A 17,431-nucleotide genomic window follows, 5' to 3' on the forward strand; every position below is an offset into this window, starting at 1 on the left:
CCGAGATTTGAACTCACATCCCCCACCTCCCAAAGGATGCTGGTGCTACATGTGGTTCTTTTTTTTTTTTTTGAAGGGGAAAAGCAAGACATTTGGAGTTAGGTGACTTGCCCAAGGTCACACAGCTACTAAGGGTCAAGTGTCTGAGGACAGATCTGAAGTCACTTGGTCCTGACTGCGACACCTGGCTGCCCCTATGCTGTTCTTTTTAAACTCACTCTCAACATTAACTTTGAAGTCTTACTCCATGACTTACACACCTGACTGAGAAAGGACCTGGAAGTTTGATTCTTCATGGGTAACGAGGGGGTTGTTCAAGGTCATTTCTAAGGCCCCTTCCTTTGAGGGGCCAACTGACCTTGGCTGGGCCTAGGAGATTACTCCTGGGCCTGCAGGAGTCAGCAGCCCCTCTGATTCTCTCTGGCTCAGTTGTAGACAGAGACTGAGTCATCGGAGGGCTAGTTTCTCTCTGTACTTCCACTGGTGCCTCTAAATCCTCTCTCTTCCACCTGGCACAACCAGTTCCCAGAGGGGATTCTACCTGATCATCATCCCTTATTCTCCCAAAGAAATGGTAGCATTCCTCACAACACAGCTTTGTGGCTGTTGACTTGAGATTGTGTTTAAAATTTGCCCACACTGGGTCCCATAGCTCTTCAGTCCCATTGTTTTTTACAGCCTCTTTTCAGAGAGACTAGGTTTCTGGAGAAACCTAGTAACCCCTAGTAAACACTTTGTAAGTGGGCTAGTATCCCCATAGGGACTGCGGAGAAGAGTAGGAAGGAGTACCGCAGCAGTGGCATGCAGGTGATGGTGGCAGGGATGGTGATCTCTTGACTGCCACAGGGGAAATATATGCTCCCTGCCATGTCAGCACTATGGAAAAGCTCTGGTTGCAACACCGTAGCTGCTACTCTGAATGGAGATAGACTTTGTATTTAATCAACAAATTTAGACAGAAAACTTGACAAAATTTTTTCTAAAATATCAACTTCTGCCACTCCTTGGCACTCTGACTATGATCCCTCATCATGTACTTGCTCCGTAGCTCCCAGAGAGGAGGCAGCATGGCATACTCTGTGTCAGATCCTGGGGTTTAGAGACAGGAGAGCTAGGTCTGACATCAGCTGCCTGTCTTTGTGTCCTAACTTTCCTGAGCCTCAGTGTCCTTGTCTGTACAATGGGGGCAATCGTAGCCATATTGTCTACCTGGAAGGAATGTTGTGAAGGAAATTCTTTGTAAGCTTTGAACTCCTTCAGGAATATGACTCTTGTCATTCATGATTCTTCTTCTCTCCCTGCAGCCAGAATTCTGGGGACTGAGCAGTGACTTCACTGGCTGTCGGCCTTGTGACTGTGATTTTGGTGGAGCCTACAGCAACAGGTGGGGGCTTGGTCAAGAGCCTGGAAGCTAGAGGAGAGGAAGATTCTGGGCAGTGCCAGGGCCAGAAATGGAGGATTAACCTTATCCCCTTACACTACCTGTATCACCAGGTGCTCATCAGGGGAGGGGCTTTGTCCTTGTCGCCCCCACCTACAAGGCCGAGACTGCCTTGAGCTCCAGTCTGGTTACTTCTGTGCAGCCCTGGACCAGGCCATAGCTGAGGCGGAGCTTGGACAGAGGCTCAAGCCCTCTGACCCCCGGCTACCTGTGAGTATGTGAGCTCCAAATGTGGGTGCTCAGAGAAGGGAGAGATGGCAGAAGACCAGAGCAGTCTGGGAGGGCTTTCTGGAGGAGGGTTCTGGATAGAATAAGTTGCCTTGGAAGACAGTGAGCTTTCCACCACAGAAAGTCTTCAAATGGAGACTGGATGACCACTTGTCAGGATGGACACATTGTACCAGATGCCCTTGGGAGGCCCAACTAGCTTAAAGATTTTGTGAGTCTTTGAGCTGAAGGAAATGAGGTGGGGTTGGTATTTTGAAGCAGTAGCTAGCCAAAGGAGGTAGAGCCAAGTAGGAGGAGACATGGACTTCCGGCCCTGCTGTCCTTCAGGGAACCCCTCTACCTGGTGCTCCCCGCAACTGCCTGCCAACCACAAGACCTATGCTGAAGAGGCTTAGACCCCGGCTCCGGCGCCAGCGTAGCACCCCCTGCCCTCCCTACATTACTCGCCGTGGACATCACAGTCACCAACCATCCAAGGTGAAGAGTCGATGGGAAAGCCCTGGGGATGAAAGAAGGCTCTCCAGGGTAATAGGAAAAGAATAGACCTGGCTTCTGCCCTCGGGAGCTCCCAGTCTGTAGGGAGAAAAAGAAGAAGCAGAGCCAGATTTTCCCCTGAGATCTCACAGTATTATTTCTGTCTCATTCCTAGGCTGCTGTGGGGCCCCGGCCTTGGGGCAGGGGCCCTCATGCCTCCTCCTGGACAGGCCCTGGGTTTGCCAGGGTGGAGGACAGGGCTGGCCTCATGTTCCAGGCCCCTCCAGTGCCACGAGCCATGGAATATGACATTGTGCTGCGTTATGAAGCTCAGGTCAGGCCCTGAGACTATGGGGTTATGGAGGAGCTGGGGGAGTAGGGAGGGAAGCTCTTTCACCCTTGACCCTTTGCCACTCCCAGGCCCCTGAGGACTGGGAGGCCCTTGTCAGTGTCCGTGCCTACTCCCTGCCCAGCAGCACTCGTTGTGCCAATGTGTTGCCCTCAGAGCAACTCTATCACGTGGCCCTACCCTCCAGGCACAGGTAGGAGTTCAGTCAAAGGGGATCTGGAAAATTAGGGGGTGCAGATTTGGAAGACACCAGGAGGGTGATTGAACACAGGCACCAATTCTTCATTAATGCCCCTTTCCCTCCAGAGCCGTGGTTCTGTCTAGACCCTTCTGCTTTGAACCTGGAACCAGATACACGGTGACCTTGAGACTGCAGCGAGGGGCAAGTGCACGGAACCTCCCCATGGGAACCATCCTGCTAGACTCAGTGAGGCTTAGTGAACATCTCTTCCCTCTCTAAGGCTTCCCTGGACCTCTCTGTTCCCAGGATTGGGCTCAGCACAGTCGGAGTTTGAGAAAGAGAAAGCTTGGGCCCTGCCCTCAGGGAGCTCTTTGTTTTGAGGAGGGACAGATGGGAGATGAAGGGTCCTGTGTAGCCCCGGGAGGGAGAGCCTCCGTGAGCAGGGACCTACTTAGCCATCAGCTCACAGATCTAGGGCTGGAAGGGACCCCCAAGGTCGTCTGGTCCAGCTTTCTCAATTTACTTATGAGAAAACTGAGGCCTAGTGAGGTTCAGTGACAGGTCACACAGTGAGTGTCTGTGTCTGAATTCAGGTCTTCCTGACCTCAGGCCCAGTGCTCTATCCACTGAGCCATCCAGCTATCATACACTTTGTATTGTCCTATGCTGCCTCTCATTTGAGCCTTAAAAGACAGCTAGGATTTGCATTCTGGGCAGGGGATTCAGAACAGAGGTAGAAATAAGCTTAGAATGGGGTGAGGGAGAGAGAGAGACAGTGTAGGAGCTTTGGGTCCCAGACTGGGGAGTTTGGACTAAACCCTTCTTGACCAGTGACATGGTCAGACATTTAACTTGAGGGCTGTGTAAAGGATGAATCTGCGGATGGAGAAACAAGAGAAGATCGCTTAGGAGGCTATTACTACTATCCAGAGAGACAGTGAGGGCTGAGGGAGGGCTTCCCTGTATGCTGAGGCAGTGTTTCGGCCTGGGGTGATTGAGAAAAGGCAGATATCTTTCTGTGTCCATGCCTATAGCTGCCAGTCATTCCCCAGGCTGACTGAAGGAACAGTGAGACATAATCTTGTCACTGGTGTCTGAGGAGTGGATAGGAGAAACCAGATCTTGGATGTGGGGAAGGGGGCGTGGTGCATGCACCTAGAACAAGCTCGCTTTTAGCCTAATTGGGCCAAAATGGAGAATTGCAGTGAGAAGGAGTCAAAGTCTGGTGGGCATGACAGAGTCTTGGAGAGCTCCTGGTTTGTGTGTGGATGTGGAATAGGAAAAACAAGTCTGTGAATGGGAGACAGGGAAAGGGGGAATGAGGGGAGACTGAGTCAGAGGAGAGGACTCAGTGTGAGTGGGGCCTTCCTAGCAGAATGCTGGGCTGAGTTCTAAATCCTCCATCCAGCCTTTCATCCCCACAGAGCAGTGGCAGTACTGGGCAGCTGGGATGAGATTGGCTTGTCAGTTTCTATCCTGGAATGACACGTTTCCAAGGTCCCTTGTAGTCTCTGCAGAGAAAGAGAGGGAGCCCTAGAGCCACGAGGAAGATGGGCTGCCAGTGAAAAATACCCAAAGGACAAGCTTAATAAAAATGGATTGGGTGTGGGGATGTGGAGAACGATGAGTCAGCAGGGATTCTAAGGTTCTGAGCCTAGATCATGAGGAGAAAGGTGGTATCCTGAGCTAAAATACGGAGGCTAGGAGGAGGACCCGGTCTGGGATGGGAGAGGATCAGTTCACTTTTGAACAAATAAGGCCAAGGACATATGCAGGTGGAGGTTCATTTTAATTCTTTGCTCACCAAGTGCCTGCTGTATGCAAGGAATTCTGCTTGAAGGAAGAAGAGAGACTATTTCTGGCTTCAAGGAACACACAGCGTACGTGGATCCTCGGATCCACATAATGCAAGGAAGAATGTAAAACAGACCAGAGCAAGATCCAGCCAGAATACTAACAAAACTTTCAATTGAAGGCATTAAGGAAGTGCCCTAGTTGGGGCTGAAGTACCTAGCCTGGAGAATCAGAAGAAAGAGCCAGGATGGGGAGGGAAGCTGTTTTGGGAATGTGCGGATTCATGGAGACAAGAAGGGAGGATTAAATTGAGGAAGAGTGATTGGCACAGTTTGGCTGGAACTAGAGTCTGGGAACGGAGAGAGATGTGGGCGTCATCTGCATTGAGGGGACAGTAGAAACCATGGAAGTGGATGAGTCAAGAAAGGACATAGGAATGCTGAGGGCTAGTATACTTTCCAAAGTCTCTTGGGATTTTCAGATTTCCTGCGACCCACCTGAGGTCTCCCAATCTCTTTCTCATTTCTCAGAGAGGTCCCCTTTCTGAATCTGGATCTGGCCAGTTGCCCAGTTCCTGTGGATAGATACCATTCCCCACAGGCTAGCCTGTCCCTAACAATCCCCGTTTTCTCCACAGCTGGTGCTTCTGCCTCGAGTGGAGGAGCTTCCAGGCCTAAGAAGGGGGGACCCTGGGGCATCAGGGCGTTGGAGAGAATTCAGTCATGCTCAGTGTCTTGAAGCTGCAAGAACACCTCTCCTGGGTCCCCCTTCAGAATCCTGTGCCCGTTTGGTCTGTAGCATCTCTGCTCTCCTCTATGGTGGTGGCCTGGGTGAGTGACTCTGAGGGGCTGGAACTAGGGAATGTTGGGTAAGAGAGTGATCAGGACTAGGGTGGCTCATGGGGCTGGAGAAGTAGCAGTGGAGTCAATAAAGGAAGTGAGAGAGAGTGGCTAGGGAAGGCCTAGGGGAGGTGATGATAATAACAGCCCCCCTTTATGTTGTGGTCTATTGTTTATGAAGTACTTTGCATGTGCTTTTTCATTTATCCTCTTTTTCAGATGAGGAAACTGAGGCAGAGAGGGTAGTTAAGTGACCTGGCCAGGGTTACACAGCTTGGTAGTGTCTGAAACAGGATTTGAAGTCAGGTCTTCCTGATTCTGAGTCCAGCCCTCTGGGCACTGAGCCATCTCCCTATCTTAGCATTTCCCTGGGTTCTACCTAGAAGGACCACTGGGCTGGAATGGAGATCTGACTTTGAAAATGGACATGGGATAGGGATAGGGTAAGAGAAATCGGAAGGTTGGGGGCATGACCAAAGACTGTAGACACAGGAATGACAAGGAATCTGGGGGAATGAAGTGTTTTCTATGAGGGCTGAGTCTTAAGGGTGTTTGGGCATCAGGCAACAGGGGCTGAGTTCAACCTGCCTCATCCAGACATTGCTCTCCCACCTCTAGCCTGTGAGTGTGACCCACAGGGCTCTCTGAGCTCTGAGTGTGCCCGTGTGGGTGGCCAGTGCCCATGTCGACCCTACGTCATTGGTCAGCGGTGTGACCGGTGTGAGCCCCAGACATATGGCTTTGGCCCAGCAGGCTGCAGTGGTGAGGACTGAGACAAACACTGGGCTAAGCACTGGGTGGGCATGGAGATGGGCTTGGGGCAGACTCCACCCCCCCCAGCCTGACCCCTCACTGCTTCCCCTAGAGTGTCGCTGCTCCCCTGAGGGGTCCACCAGTTTGGCCTGTGATCCTTCCAGTGGACAGTGTCCATGCCAGCCAGGCATCACAGGACAAAGGTGTGACCAGTGCCTGCCTGGTCAATGGGGTTTCCCTCAGTGCCAGCCCTGTGAATGTAATGGTCATGCAGAGCAGTGCCACCCACACACAGGTGTGTGCCAGGCCTGCAGAGATGCCACCACTGGGCGTCACTGTGAAAGGTGAGTGAAGCTTCCTCTTAAAGTCCTACCTAAGAAAGGATACATGGCTCCTATCCTTAGCAAATCTTCAGGGCTTGCTGGGCAATGTTGGGATGGTGGAGGTAGGTGGCACCCAACCTGTTTATTAGCACCACATTACCCCCACAGGTGCCAGGATGGTTATTACGGAGACCCTGTCCTGGGCTCAGGACAGCAGTGCCGGCCTTGTCCCTGCCCTGGGTTCCCAGGCTCTGGTAGTTACCATGGGACCTCGTGTCAGGCAGATGGTGGGAGTGAACGAATCCTGTGTCTCTGTGCCCCTGGTTATGCAGGTAAGTGGTAGTAGTGGGCATTAAGGCTTGACCATCTTCCCCCTCATAATACTAATTCCTGTTTCTGTGGCAGCATTAAGGTTTACAAAGCACTTTCCCTGCAGTAGCCTGTAAGAGAAGTAGTGCATAATTCTCTCCATTTTGTTGATAGGAAATTGAGCATTAGAGAAATAAAATGATGTATTAAGTGGTAGTAGTGGGCATTAAGGCTTGACCATCTTCCCCCTCATAATACTAATTCCTGTTTCGTGGCAGCATTAAGGTTTACAAAGCACTTTCCCTGCAGTAGCCTGTAAGAGAAGTAGTGCATAATTCTCTCCATTTTGTTGATAGGAAATTGAGCATTAGAGAAATAAAATGATGTATTAAGTGGCAGGTCTTCTGATGGCAGAGCTGGGCGTTTCCCACATGCTGCGCTGACCACATGTCCCTGGTCCGAGGCCTGAAACTTTCACAAAGACAAAACTGAGAGAGCACAGGAAACCAGCTGTCTTCTCTCTGGTGATTTGTCATCACTGTTTTGATGGTAGCGTTGGTGCTAACTGTGATGCTGATGGGATAATAGTGATTTCCTACAACTTCAGCACTTGTAAAGACCTGTCCTTAACCATCGCCTTATATGAGTTAGGGAGCCCAAATGTTGTATTATCGTTCCTGATTTATAAATGGGAAAACTGAAGTTTGGAAACAGGAAGTGATTGAAGATGACCAATCTGGAGCTCTGGGGGAGCAGGCCAGAGACACCAACTAGTTCAAGCTCCTTATTTTACAGATGAGTAAACTGAGGCCCAGAATCATCGGTTATATGGAGCACCAATAATTGCTTAGATTTATCCAGCATTTTAAGGTTTTTAAAAATTTTTATTCATTGAATTTTTAAAAAAAGTTTTATCAGTGAATTTTGATTTTGCATCCTCATCATCCTCCTATCTCCCCCTTCCACAGTGAGCTGTCCCTTGTGAAAAAGGAAAAAAAGCCATTTAAACAAAATCCCCCATCACATGACCCACCTCTGATAGCACTGGCGGCATTGCACACCTCTTCCCCTCAGTCCCACAAAAGGAGAGATGGGAAGTTCTTTTTGAGACTCTGACTATACTGTGTCTTCAAGTTTGGTCTCATTTTTCTTTTCATTTATAGTTCTGTTATGATTCTTATTGCTTGTCTGGTTCTGCTGACCTTTCCAAGCACAGCTTCATAAAGTTTTTCCTTGTTTTTTAATTCTCCATATTTGTTTTTTACAATGAGAGAATATTCTACTATATTCACATACAGCAGTTTGTCTGACTTTCCTCTCTCAGTGGGAGCCTACTTTGTTTCTAGTTCTTTGTTATCACAGAAGTGCTGCTACTGTTAATATTTTTGTACTTAGGGGGACTTTCTGGTGTTCTCACTAGCATGTATGCTACAAAGTAGTGCAATCCCTGGGTGCAGTGGATGTGGGTGAGGATGTGGGTGGTTCAGTCATCTTTGTCACATAGTTATAGTTTATTTTCCAGCATGATTAGACCATTTCACAGTTCCACCAACAGTGTATCAGTATACCTGTCTTCCCACAGCCCCTCCAGTGTGCATTGTTTCTGTCTTTTCCATTTTGCAGGGTGTAGATGAGAACCTTAAAGTTTTCATTTTCATTTTTCTTTTTATTAGTTATTTGGAGCTATCGTCCCTATTTGTAGACTAAGAGAATTAATAGATTGCCCTCCTTCCCATGAGATTTGTTTGTGTCCTTTGGTCACTTATCTCTTGGGGGCTTTTTAAGATTTATGGAATGCTTCCCCTCCCACCCACCCCCAGGATTGCTGTGAGGGAAGTACTGGTATCCCATTTTACTGGTCTCAGCATTGGGATGGAGCTTGCCCACAGCCACACAGCTGGTGTCAGAGTTCAGCCTTGGGCTTTGGGCCTAGGGCTCTGTACAGGAGTTAATGAAATAGTTTCTTGCACCCTCTTCAGGTCCTCGCTGTGACCGATGCTCTGCTGGCTACTTTGGGCGGCCCTGGCCAGAGGGAGTAGTGGGGGGAGCACCATGCCGACCCTGCCAGTGCAACAACAACATTGACCCTAGTGATCCCATGGCCTGTGACCCTCTCAGTGGTCACTGCCAGCGCTGTCTACACCACACCCATGGGCCACACTGTTCACACTGCCAGCCTGGCTACTACGGCAATGCCCTCCGGCCACGAGGCTGCCGGCGTGAGTAGGATTGAATGGGAGGGGGACTGCCAGAGAGAGAGAGATGGTGGACCCCTACCCTTACCCCCACCCCTGCCTGTCTTGCTTGTACTCTTAGTCCCTGCCCCAGCTCCAACCTTATCCAAGACTGAGCTCCTCCTTTGAGCCTTCACATTTTTCATTTCTATTTATCCTCTAGGTTGCAGCTGTGACCTACAAGGCACAGTACCTGCCCAGTGCCTGCCTGAAAGTGGCATCTGCTTTTGTGATAGGCTCAGTGGGCACTGCCCCTGCCGCCTACATGTCCTAGGGCGGCTCTGTGACCGCTGCGCCCCCCAGTTCTGGAACCTGGGAGGGCTTCGGGGCTGTGAGCCGTGTGCTTGTCATATTCAGCACTCACTGCAGCTAACCTGTCATCCGGTAAGGGAGGATTTCAGGCTTGTGCGCATATGCTTGAGTGAATGTTTATGTATGGCTGCCTGGGGGATGACACTTGGGTGTCTGTGGACATGTTTGAAAGCTTGCCTGCATGCATGTAGGTGTGATTGTGTGGGGTCTGTGCTTGTGTGTCCAGCTGTATGTGTTTGTAGATGTCTGCATGCAGCCATGTGTATGGGCAAGTGTGTGTGTGTGTGTGTGTGTGTGTGTGTGTGTGTGTGTGTGCGCGCGTGCTGGGTGAGCAGGTGTATCTGGTGATAGACAGTGAGAATTCTGTGCTGGCAGGGATGGAGGAGGAGGCAGGGGAGCAGTTGATAAGTCAGGGCCAGATCACAGAGTGCCTCAAATGCTAGCACACGAAATTTGGACTAATATCCTAGAATTACAGTCAGCAAGACGTTCTAGATGAGTGTCAGGGCAGCTGTGGGTATCGTGAAAAGAACATGTGGACTGCTGGAAGTCAGGAGACCCTGTGACCCAGCGCTTAGCTAGCACAGTGGCACATAGTAGGCCCTTAAAAAAAGCCTATTGGCTTGGCCTTAGTTTCTTCATCTGTAAAAAAGACAGTAATGCTTGAACCCTCGGTGTGTTAGTTTTGGTGGGGCCAGCTAGTGACAGCAACACTGGGATCGAGTCTTAGCTCTGGCACCAGCAGCTGTGGGACCAAAGACAAATTGCTTTCAGGCAGTATGGTGCAGTGAGGTGAGCCCTGGCTCCAGCGTCAGAGGACCTAGGGCCCAACCCTGACTCTGGGGCCAGCTGGTACTTGTGTATGACTTGTGTATGCTCCCCTTTTCTGGGCCTCACTTTCCTCTTCTGTCAAATAAAGAAGATGTAATTGATAGTCTCAGGTCCTTCCCATCCTCAAGGAGTTTATAGTGTAAGCTATGGTGAGTTGTGCAAAAAAAAAAGTATTATCCTCTTTTTTCTAAAAAGTTTAGAGACAATCTTTTGTCTCCAATGGAATGTAATCTCCATTTTACCACTGAGAGATATTGAGACCCAGATCAGTATCCAGGGTCCAGTGACAGGTCCAGGGTCACCCAGCTGGGCTGGGGTGCACATCCAAGTCCCAGAGCTTCTTACAAAGGGAGGTTGGGTCCACACATTGATTCATGTGGGCTCTGTTAGGGTAGAGCACAAGCAGGTCCTTGGGCCTAAGTCAGACTCAAAGTGTCTGGGATGTCCATCTACAAGACTCTGAGGGGTTCACTCAGGAGAGGATAGATTTAACTAGTTTGGTTTGGCCACAGAGGGCAGCCCAGTCAGTGACATTGGGGGCAAGTTGCAGAGAGAGACATTTAGACTTGATTTCAGGAAAGAATTCTTTTTTTAAAAAATTAATTATTTATAATTTTCAACATTCACTTTTATAAGATTTTGAGTTACAAATTTTTTCCCTCCCCAAGACAGCATGCAGTCTGATATAGAATCTATGTGTGCAATCATTAAACGTGTTTCCACTTTAGTCATGTTGTGAAAGAAGAATCTGAACCAAAGGAGAAAACCACAAGAAAGAAAAAACAAAAAAAGAAAAAGAAGATAGGATGCCCCATCTTCCTTCATGCTCCACAGTTCTTTTCCTGGGTGGGGACAGCATCTTCCATCATGAGTCTTTGGGAAAGGAAAAAATTCTTGACAATTAAAACGGTCCCAAAGTGGAATGGTCCACCTCCGGCGCGATCTTCAATGTGCTATGTGTGTTGAGAACACTAGGGGGTGCCATAGTGCACAGAGCTCCTAGTGTGGAGCTCGGAGGGCCCAAATCCAAGTACAGCCTCAGATGCGGCCTACCTTAACCCATATGCCTCAGTTTCCTCTTCTGTAAAATGGGGATGGTAATAATAGCACCTGCCTCCCAGGGTAATTGTAAAGTGCTCAGTATTGTGCTTGGCACGTAGAAATTGCTTTATAAATGCATATATAGATTATGTGTTCTAAATAGACACATAAAATATATGACGTATTAGAATAGCATCTGTCAAGTCATATATGGGATGTGTTATAGTGAGGACTCTTTGAGGGGCATGGACGGCTTCTAAAGTTCTTTTCATCTCTAAAATTCTGGGATGCTGGGATCATGGGCTCATAAGGGTTAGGTCAGTAAAGGGCCTTAGCAATCACTGAACTTTCTGATTTTACAGAGAAGGGCTGTGAGACCCAGAGAGGGGAAATGATTTACATGGCTTGTGTCAGAGCCAAAGGCTGAGGCAGAGATGAAGGAGCCAGTAACAAGGGAAAGATTGAACAGGTGCATGAGAGTGACTGAGGTCCTGGAAGAGGTCGGCGGGTGGGGATGAGTTAATTGGGGGTGGGGGCGAAAGGGTAGACTGGAGAATGATCACCCTTGTCCAAGAGAAGGGAGTTTACAGAGAGCAATAGAAGGACCACTGAGAACTTCTGTGTATGTGAACCATGTCTTTGTCCTTCCAAGAGCCCCCAGTGAAGGGACTTGGGTCCTGGTCTCATGTCCCCACAGGTCACTGGTCAGTGCTCATGCCGGGAAGGATTTGGGGGACGTACCTGCTCTCAGTGCCAAGAAGGGTACTGGGGGGACCCAGAGAAGGAATGCAGAGGTGAAGAGTACAGTGCCTGGAGAAGGTGGGCTGAGGGTGAGGGGATGTGGTAGAGGCAGCGCAGTGTGGTGGAAAGTCTGAGATTAGCCAACAAAGGACCTGGGTTTGAGTTCTATTCCTACTGTGTATCAGGTGCACGGCCTTAGACAACTCTTTTCCCATTTGAGGTTTTTACCTCATCAGGTAAAATAAAGGGATTGGATTATCTGGATCTATAGTCCTAAGCAAAACAAAGTGTGTGTGGGAGAGGTTGGGTAGATTTAGGGACGAGGGAAATCAGTTCCCTGTGCTGATCCCAGCTTCTTTGGTTTTTTACCAGCCTGTGCCTGTGACCCTCAAGGCTCAGTCTCTCTGCGTTGCCACCCTAGGACAGGGGCCTGCTCGTGTCTCGATGGCATCTCAGGCCCTCAGTGCAAGGCTTGTGCCCGGGGTTCCCAGGGCAGTTTCCCCCACTGCCGTCCCTGCCCAACCTGCTTCTTTCAATGGGATGGACAACTGGATACCCTCCAGCAGCAGCTGGCCACGTTGGCTCAGGGGAGGGATGCCCTGAGTGAGGCAGCTACTGACCAGGGCCGTGGAGGGCAGCTGCTGGCCCTGGAGGCAGCCTTGGGGCAGGTCCAGGGAGTCCTGGTGTCCACCCAGTCCCTGATGGGGCCCTTGCAGCAACTCATGAAACAGCGGGATGGACTCAGGTAAGACCAGGGAGCCCCACAGGCTTGAAGAGGGGTGGTCGGGATCTTAGGGTCTGTCAGGAACTGGGAATCAGGGACCAGCCTTTAAAGGCCATTTTCTGAAGTCAGAAGTCAGCTTCTGATGTCAAGGATTTGTCTGTTGGAGTTGAGGGCTGGTCTTCATCCCTGAATGTTTCCACATCTTCTTTATAGGAGGGAGGTGTCAGTGCTGGGCCGGGCACTTCGTGCAGTGGAGCGGAATGTGGGTGTGAGTGGTCCCTGGGCTGGAGCTCAACACTCCCGCCTAGGCCAGCTGACACAAGAAGTGGAACATCTCAACCACTTGACCACCCAACTCAAGGAGGCCCCAGGAGGAGCCCAGGGTACGGCCTAAAGGGATGCTGGTGCTGCTTCTAGGGGGACTGTTGGGAAGGAGGCTAGTCCTTCTATGCTGTTTCCCCCAGATGCTGCTTCCCTGGTCTCCAGGGCTGTTCTGATCTCCCAGGAGGCTGAGTTTGGAGTCACAACTGCCTTGATGGACACAGAGAGTGCCCTGAGCCAATCCCACAATGTCCGAAGCAGAACAGAGGGGCTGCTGCAAGAAATGAAGCCTCCCTTCAGGACAGTCGCCTGGGGGGAGCAGCTCCAGGGACTTGTGAATGCCTCCTGGGCCTTGAGCCCCAGCCTGGCCCAGCTCAAGGTCAGAGCCTTTGGGACAGGAATGATGAGGACTTTCTAAGAGTGGGATGGGGGATTGTGGCCCTAGGAAAGATCTCTAGTGTAAGGAGATCTCTGGGGGGACTCAGACATCTCAGACAGAATTTCTGGTTTGGAAGAACCTGGATTTAGAGTCTCTTCCTTCCCACCTCTGTGAGTTTGGGTGAGTTTTTCTCCTCCTGCCTCTCGTGGCCTTAGTTTCCTTCTCTATAAAATTACTAAGTTAAACTAACTAGCCTCTCCAACCCCTTCCAATCTGGACATTCTGGGCTCTGTGTTTCTGTGACTGTGGGGTCAGGAGTCTCTGGTATCTGCTGAGTTCCAGCACTCTGGGCTCATTGTCTGTGTCTACAGGTCTGTGGGGAGCCATGGGTTGCAGGGAGGGCCTGTGCTCACTTCCCCTGTGGGCCAGCCTCTTGTTCTGGAGCACTGCCCACTTCCCTGTGGGCACTGGGGACTGCTCACAACACATCCCATGCTTTGAGTGCTACAGGGACCAGACTGGGGAGGCTTCATCGACGGGTAAGGAAGAGCTACACTGCTGGGGATGGCAGGGCTGGAATTAGAAGCATGAGGAAGATGGGCACACAGGGTGAGATTTTGTTGGGGGATGAGGGTAGGGCCAAGATAGTTAAGAAGGACCTGTCCTACCAATTCACTCCACTCCCCCAGTTGCAACGGGTTGGGACCACGGCAGGGGATGCCCACTCACAGGCTGAGGAGACACTGAGCCGAGCTCAAGCTACATGGCGTGGGGCTGGCACTGGTCCCATCTTGGCCACCATCCAGAGGATCCGGGCCTTCCTTACAAGTAAGACCAAGGTGGAGGGGAATAAGATAATGACCTTCCTCCCCTCCATTCAGACCCCCAAGCTGGGGTATGAAGAGTTCTGAGCCCAGGAGCTCAGCAGACCCTCTCCCTCATGATCAGGGTTCAGGCAGAGTCTAGGTTAAGAGTAAAGTTGACAAGTCAGGGTCTTAATCAAGAGCTACCAGGAAGTAAGAGTTTGTGCCAGTCACAACTGAAAGATGATAGTGGGGGGGGCGGGGTTTCTCCTTCTCTCCATGGATGTACTGATTTCCTTCACCCAGGTAAAGCAGAGTTTAGGGTCAGCCCTGGGGGGTCTGAACTAAAAAACATACTAGCTGGGTTCAGAAGACCTAGATTTGAATCCTATCTTCAATACTTAGTAGCCATGTGACCTCAAATAAGTGGATTTTCTTCTCTTGAGTTTCAGTTTTCTTGTCTGTTAAATGGGTATTATAATATGCTACCTACTCCCAGGGTTAGGTCATGGGATTTGGATGTAGAAGAGCTTTAGAGATCTTTATTCTGAGGAAAGTGTTTTGTAAATCTTAGAGCATGATAGAAATGGGAACTTTTGCTAATCTCGTTTCCCTAGTCAGCTGGTCTTGGTCTGACCAGCCACAGTCGGACACACTGAAATTTCACTTTATCATGGTGGCGTCACTTTGGTCCTCTTCGAAGACGAAGGACAACAACCAGACCAAACCAAAAAGCAAGAGGACACCATAGTGGCCAGAGCTCTGAGCCTGGCGTCAGGAAGACCTGAGTTGAAATCTAGCATTAGATACTTACTAGCTGTGAGACCCTTGGCAAGTCACTTTACTTCTGCTTGCCTCAGTTTCCTTAGTTGTAAAATGGGGATAATAAACCTGGCAAAGGGTTGTTGTAGGGATCAAATGAAATCATATTTGTAAAGCGCTTAGCAGAGTGCCTGGCACATTGTAGGGGTTTAAAAATGCTTGTTCCCTTCTTTTCCCCATCCTCCTTTCCTCCCCTCCCAGTGAAGTTCAAGAATCAGAATCCATGTGTGTAGTCCTGATATCAGTCCCTTGCTTTCCCTCCACTCCAGATGAAGGAGCAGACCCTGAGAGTGTGGAGCTGGTGGCCCAGAGGGTTCTGAAAATCCCTCTGCCCCAAGGGGGCCAGAGAGCAGTGGAACAGCTGCTGGAGGAGATCCAAGATGCCCTCCAGCTCCCAGACAGTATGGACTGGGCTCTGCCTTCAGCCCAGGGCCTCCTTCAGCAAGCACACTGGGTCAGGTAAGGATCTGGGACTTCCCAGCTTAGAGAGGATCTGAGACTGAAGCTTGGAATGGTTAGAGGACTTGTCCAAGGTCCCACAGTGAAGCAATGGCAGCATTCAGTTAATGAGCATTTTTTAAAGTGTGCACTGGGTGCCCAGCACTGTGATAAGTAAGTGCTAGTGATACGGAGAGAAACAAGACCATGGTCCCTGCCCTCAGGGAGCTCCCACTCTAATGGCAGATTCAACGTGCAGATAGCAGTGTCTGTACAAGATGGAGAGAAGGCACAGGGTGTGGCCGTGGGGAGGGCAGAATGGGATCTGAGCCCAGAAGGAAGCCTGTAGGCAGAAGTAAGGAAGGAGAGCCTCCCAGGCATAGGGAACAGCCAGCCCATGGGAAGGCACCAAGTCACTGGATCTTATCTTTCATGCAAGGGAGTGAGAGAGAAGAGCCAGGTTGTGCAGGGCTTTATCTGCCAAACATGAGTTTATATTAGAGCCAGGACTTGAACCCGGGTTTTATGATGCCAGGTGCAGCTCTCCTTTGACCAAGGAGGACCATTCTTGATTTGCTCACATAGAGCATTAGAGACTAGTCAGGCCCTCCAGATGCAGAGCACCTGAAGGCACATTTACATTCCTAAAGCTAAGGAGGACCATGAAGCTTGCCCGAGGTCACCCGCAGTATGTCAGAGATGCTCTCATTTATCATAAGATTTGAAATCCAGCTCACCATCCATTATGTGTTATGCATTATGCATTGCTGACAAGGCCCTCCCTGAGACCACTGAGCACTCAGGGTTGGGTCCAGAGCCAGCTGACCTTCCTTTTGCTCACAGGAAGCATGCAGACAGAACTCAGGACAATGTTGCGAAGACCCAGCGAGCCCTCGCTGAGGCCCAGAACAATGTAGGGAGAGCTGAGAGAGAGCTTCGGAAAACAAAGCATGCATTGAGGGGCCTAGAGGTTCAGACACAGGAGGTGAGATCCCAAGGGTTCCCATTTCTCTCTCACAGGTCCCATATTTCCTAGAACCCTTAGATTCCTCCCAGATACTCTCAGCATTTGGCACCTCCCAGTGGTCTAAGAAACCTTCCCCAAAGTCCCATATGCCCCTATCACTCCAGAAAACTCTTTCTTTCCTTTATGTATTAATACTCCCCAACACTCTTTAAGTCTACCTCACTGAACTTTATATTCCCCCACACTCATTAATTTTTCCAATGTCTTCTGTGTCCCCCAACACCGTTAAAATCCCTCATGATTCACTGTACCCCAACACTTGTAAACTTTTCCTTTGTTCCCCAGCAATGCAAGAAACCTCCTACAATATCCCTAAGAATAATCCCAAATTTAAAAAATCCCAATATATCATGGCCTCAGTCATACAAACTTTCCCAATGTCCTCCCAAATCCTTAAACTTATCCTAATGTCCCTAAATACATTTCAGTGTCCCTTGTGTTCTTGAACATTCCTGAGACCTCCCCCAGTGACCTCTGGATCCCCTATCACCTCCCCAAAGTCCCCAGTGTCCCCCTCCAAAAGAACAGATGCAGGCCTTCAATGTAGGGGAAAAGGTCAAAACAAAGGTCTTTGGAGGGGAAACCTGTCCTGTGTCAGGATATTGGAAAGTAGAAAAATGTCACACAGGAAAGGAAGAGAAGACAGACTCTTGCATACTTGAAATAAAAAACAAGTTTGAGGCTCTTGTAGAAAAATTGGAAGAGCCTGCTTTGTGGAAGCAGCAGGAGCTCATCCACTTGTGGGGCTGTCAGGTGTGAGTGTCCACTAATGGTCAGAGGCAGATGAGAGTAGTACTAGTGACTCCTTGTTCAGAGTCAGTTTGTTAACAGCCATAGAATGATTTGTTATTTTCTTGATAGCACATGGATTCATTACATAACTGAGAACCTCCCATGGTTTGTCAAAACATATGACTAATATCTACTTCTGGTGATTCACATGGGCACAACTAATGTTGCTAGAAGGAGCTTATGAAGTATTATCAAAGATTATAAAGTCCTGGGCAAAAAAACTGGAGGCTGAAAGGGCCCAGGTGGTATTCTTCTGATCTGTACCCTCTGAAGGC

At 49.7% G+C, this 17,431-nt stretch overlaps 1 protein-coding gene across 7 annotated transcripts in view; it reads left to right on the forward strand.

The window, feature by feature from the left end:
* Positions 1-17,431, forward strand: part of LOC140532658 (laminin subunit beta-2-like) — a 32,894-nt gene that overhangs the window by 7,450 nt on the left and 8,013 nt on the right. For 4 of the 7 annotated variants that reach the window (XM_072651390.1, XM_072651409.1, XM_072651422.1 and 1 more), the window contains 20 exons: positions 1,305-1,384; positions 1,495-1,651; positions 1,997-2,194; positions 2,319-2,477; positions 2,564-2,685; positions 2,799-2,919; positions 5,105-5,297; positions 5,925-6,068; positions 6,172-6,403; positions 6,551-6,714; positions 8,671-8,910; positions 9,089-9,309; positions 11,807-11,903; positions 12,223-12,595; positions 12,788-12,957; positions 13,039-13,274; positions 13,646-13,813; positions 13,964-14,102; positions 15,169-15,358; positions 16,181-16,322. In XM_072651390.1, coding sequence (XP_072507491.1) covers positions 1,305-1,384; positions 1,495-1,651; positions 1,997-2,194; positions 2,319-2,477; positions 2,564-2,685; positions 2,799-2,919; positions 5,105-5,297; positions 5,925-6,068; positions 6,172-6,403; positions 6,551-6,714; positions 8,671-8,910; positions 9,089-9,309; positions 11,807-11,903; positions 12,223-12,595; positions 12,788-12,957; positions 13,039-13,274; positions 13,646-13,813; positions 13,964-14,102; positions 15,169-15,358; positions 16,181-16,322 — 3,546 coding nt within the window. Of the gene's footprint in view, positions 1-1,304; positions 1,385-1,494; positions 1,652-1,996; positions 2,195-2,318; positions 2,478-2,563; positions 2,686-2,798; positions 2,920-5,104; positions 5,298-5,924; positions 6,069-6,171; positions 6,404-6,550; positions 6,715-8,670; positions 8,911-9,088; positions 9,310-11,806; positions 11,904-12,222; positions 12,596-12,787; positions 12,958-13,038; positions 13,275-13,645; positions 13,814-13,963; positions 14,103-15,168; positions 15,359-16,180; positions 16,323-17,431 lie in introns of those variants that run through there. The other 3 variants (XM_072651398.1, XM_072651415.1, XM_072651443.1) reach the window with 2 other exon arrangements.

The sequence above is a fragment of the Notamacropus eugenii genome, chromosome 1 (assembly GCF_028372415.1).
Source record: "Notamacropus eugenii isolate mMacEug1 chromosome 1, mMacEug1.pri_v2, whole genome shotgun sequence".
Taxonomy (NCBI): domain Eukaryota; kingdom Metazoa; phylum Chordata; class Mammalia; order Diprotodontia; family Macropodidae; genus Notamacropus; species Notamacropus eugenii.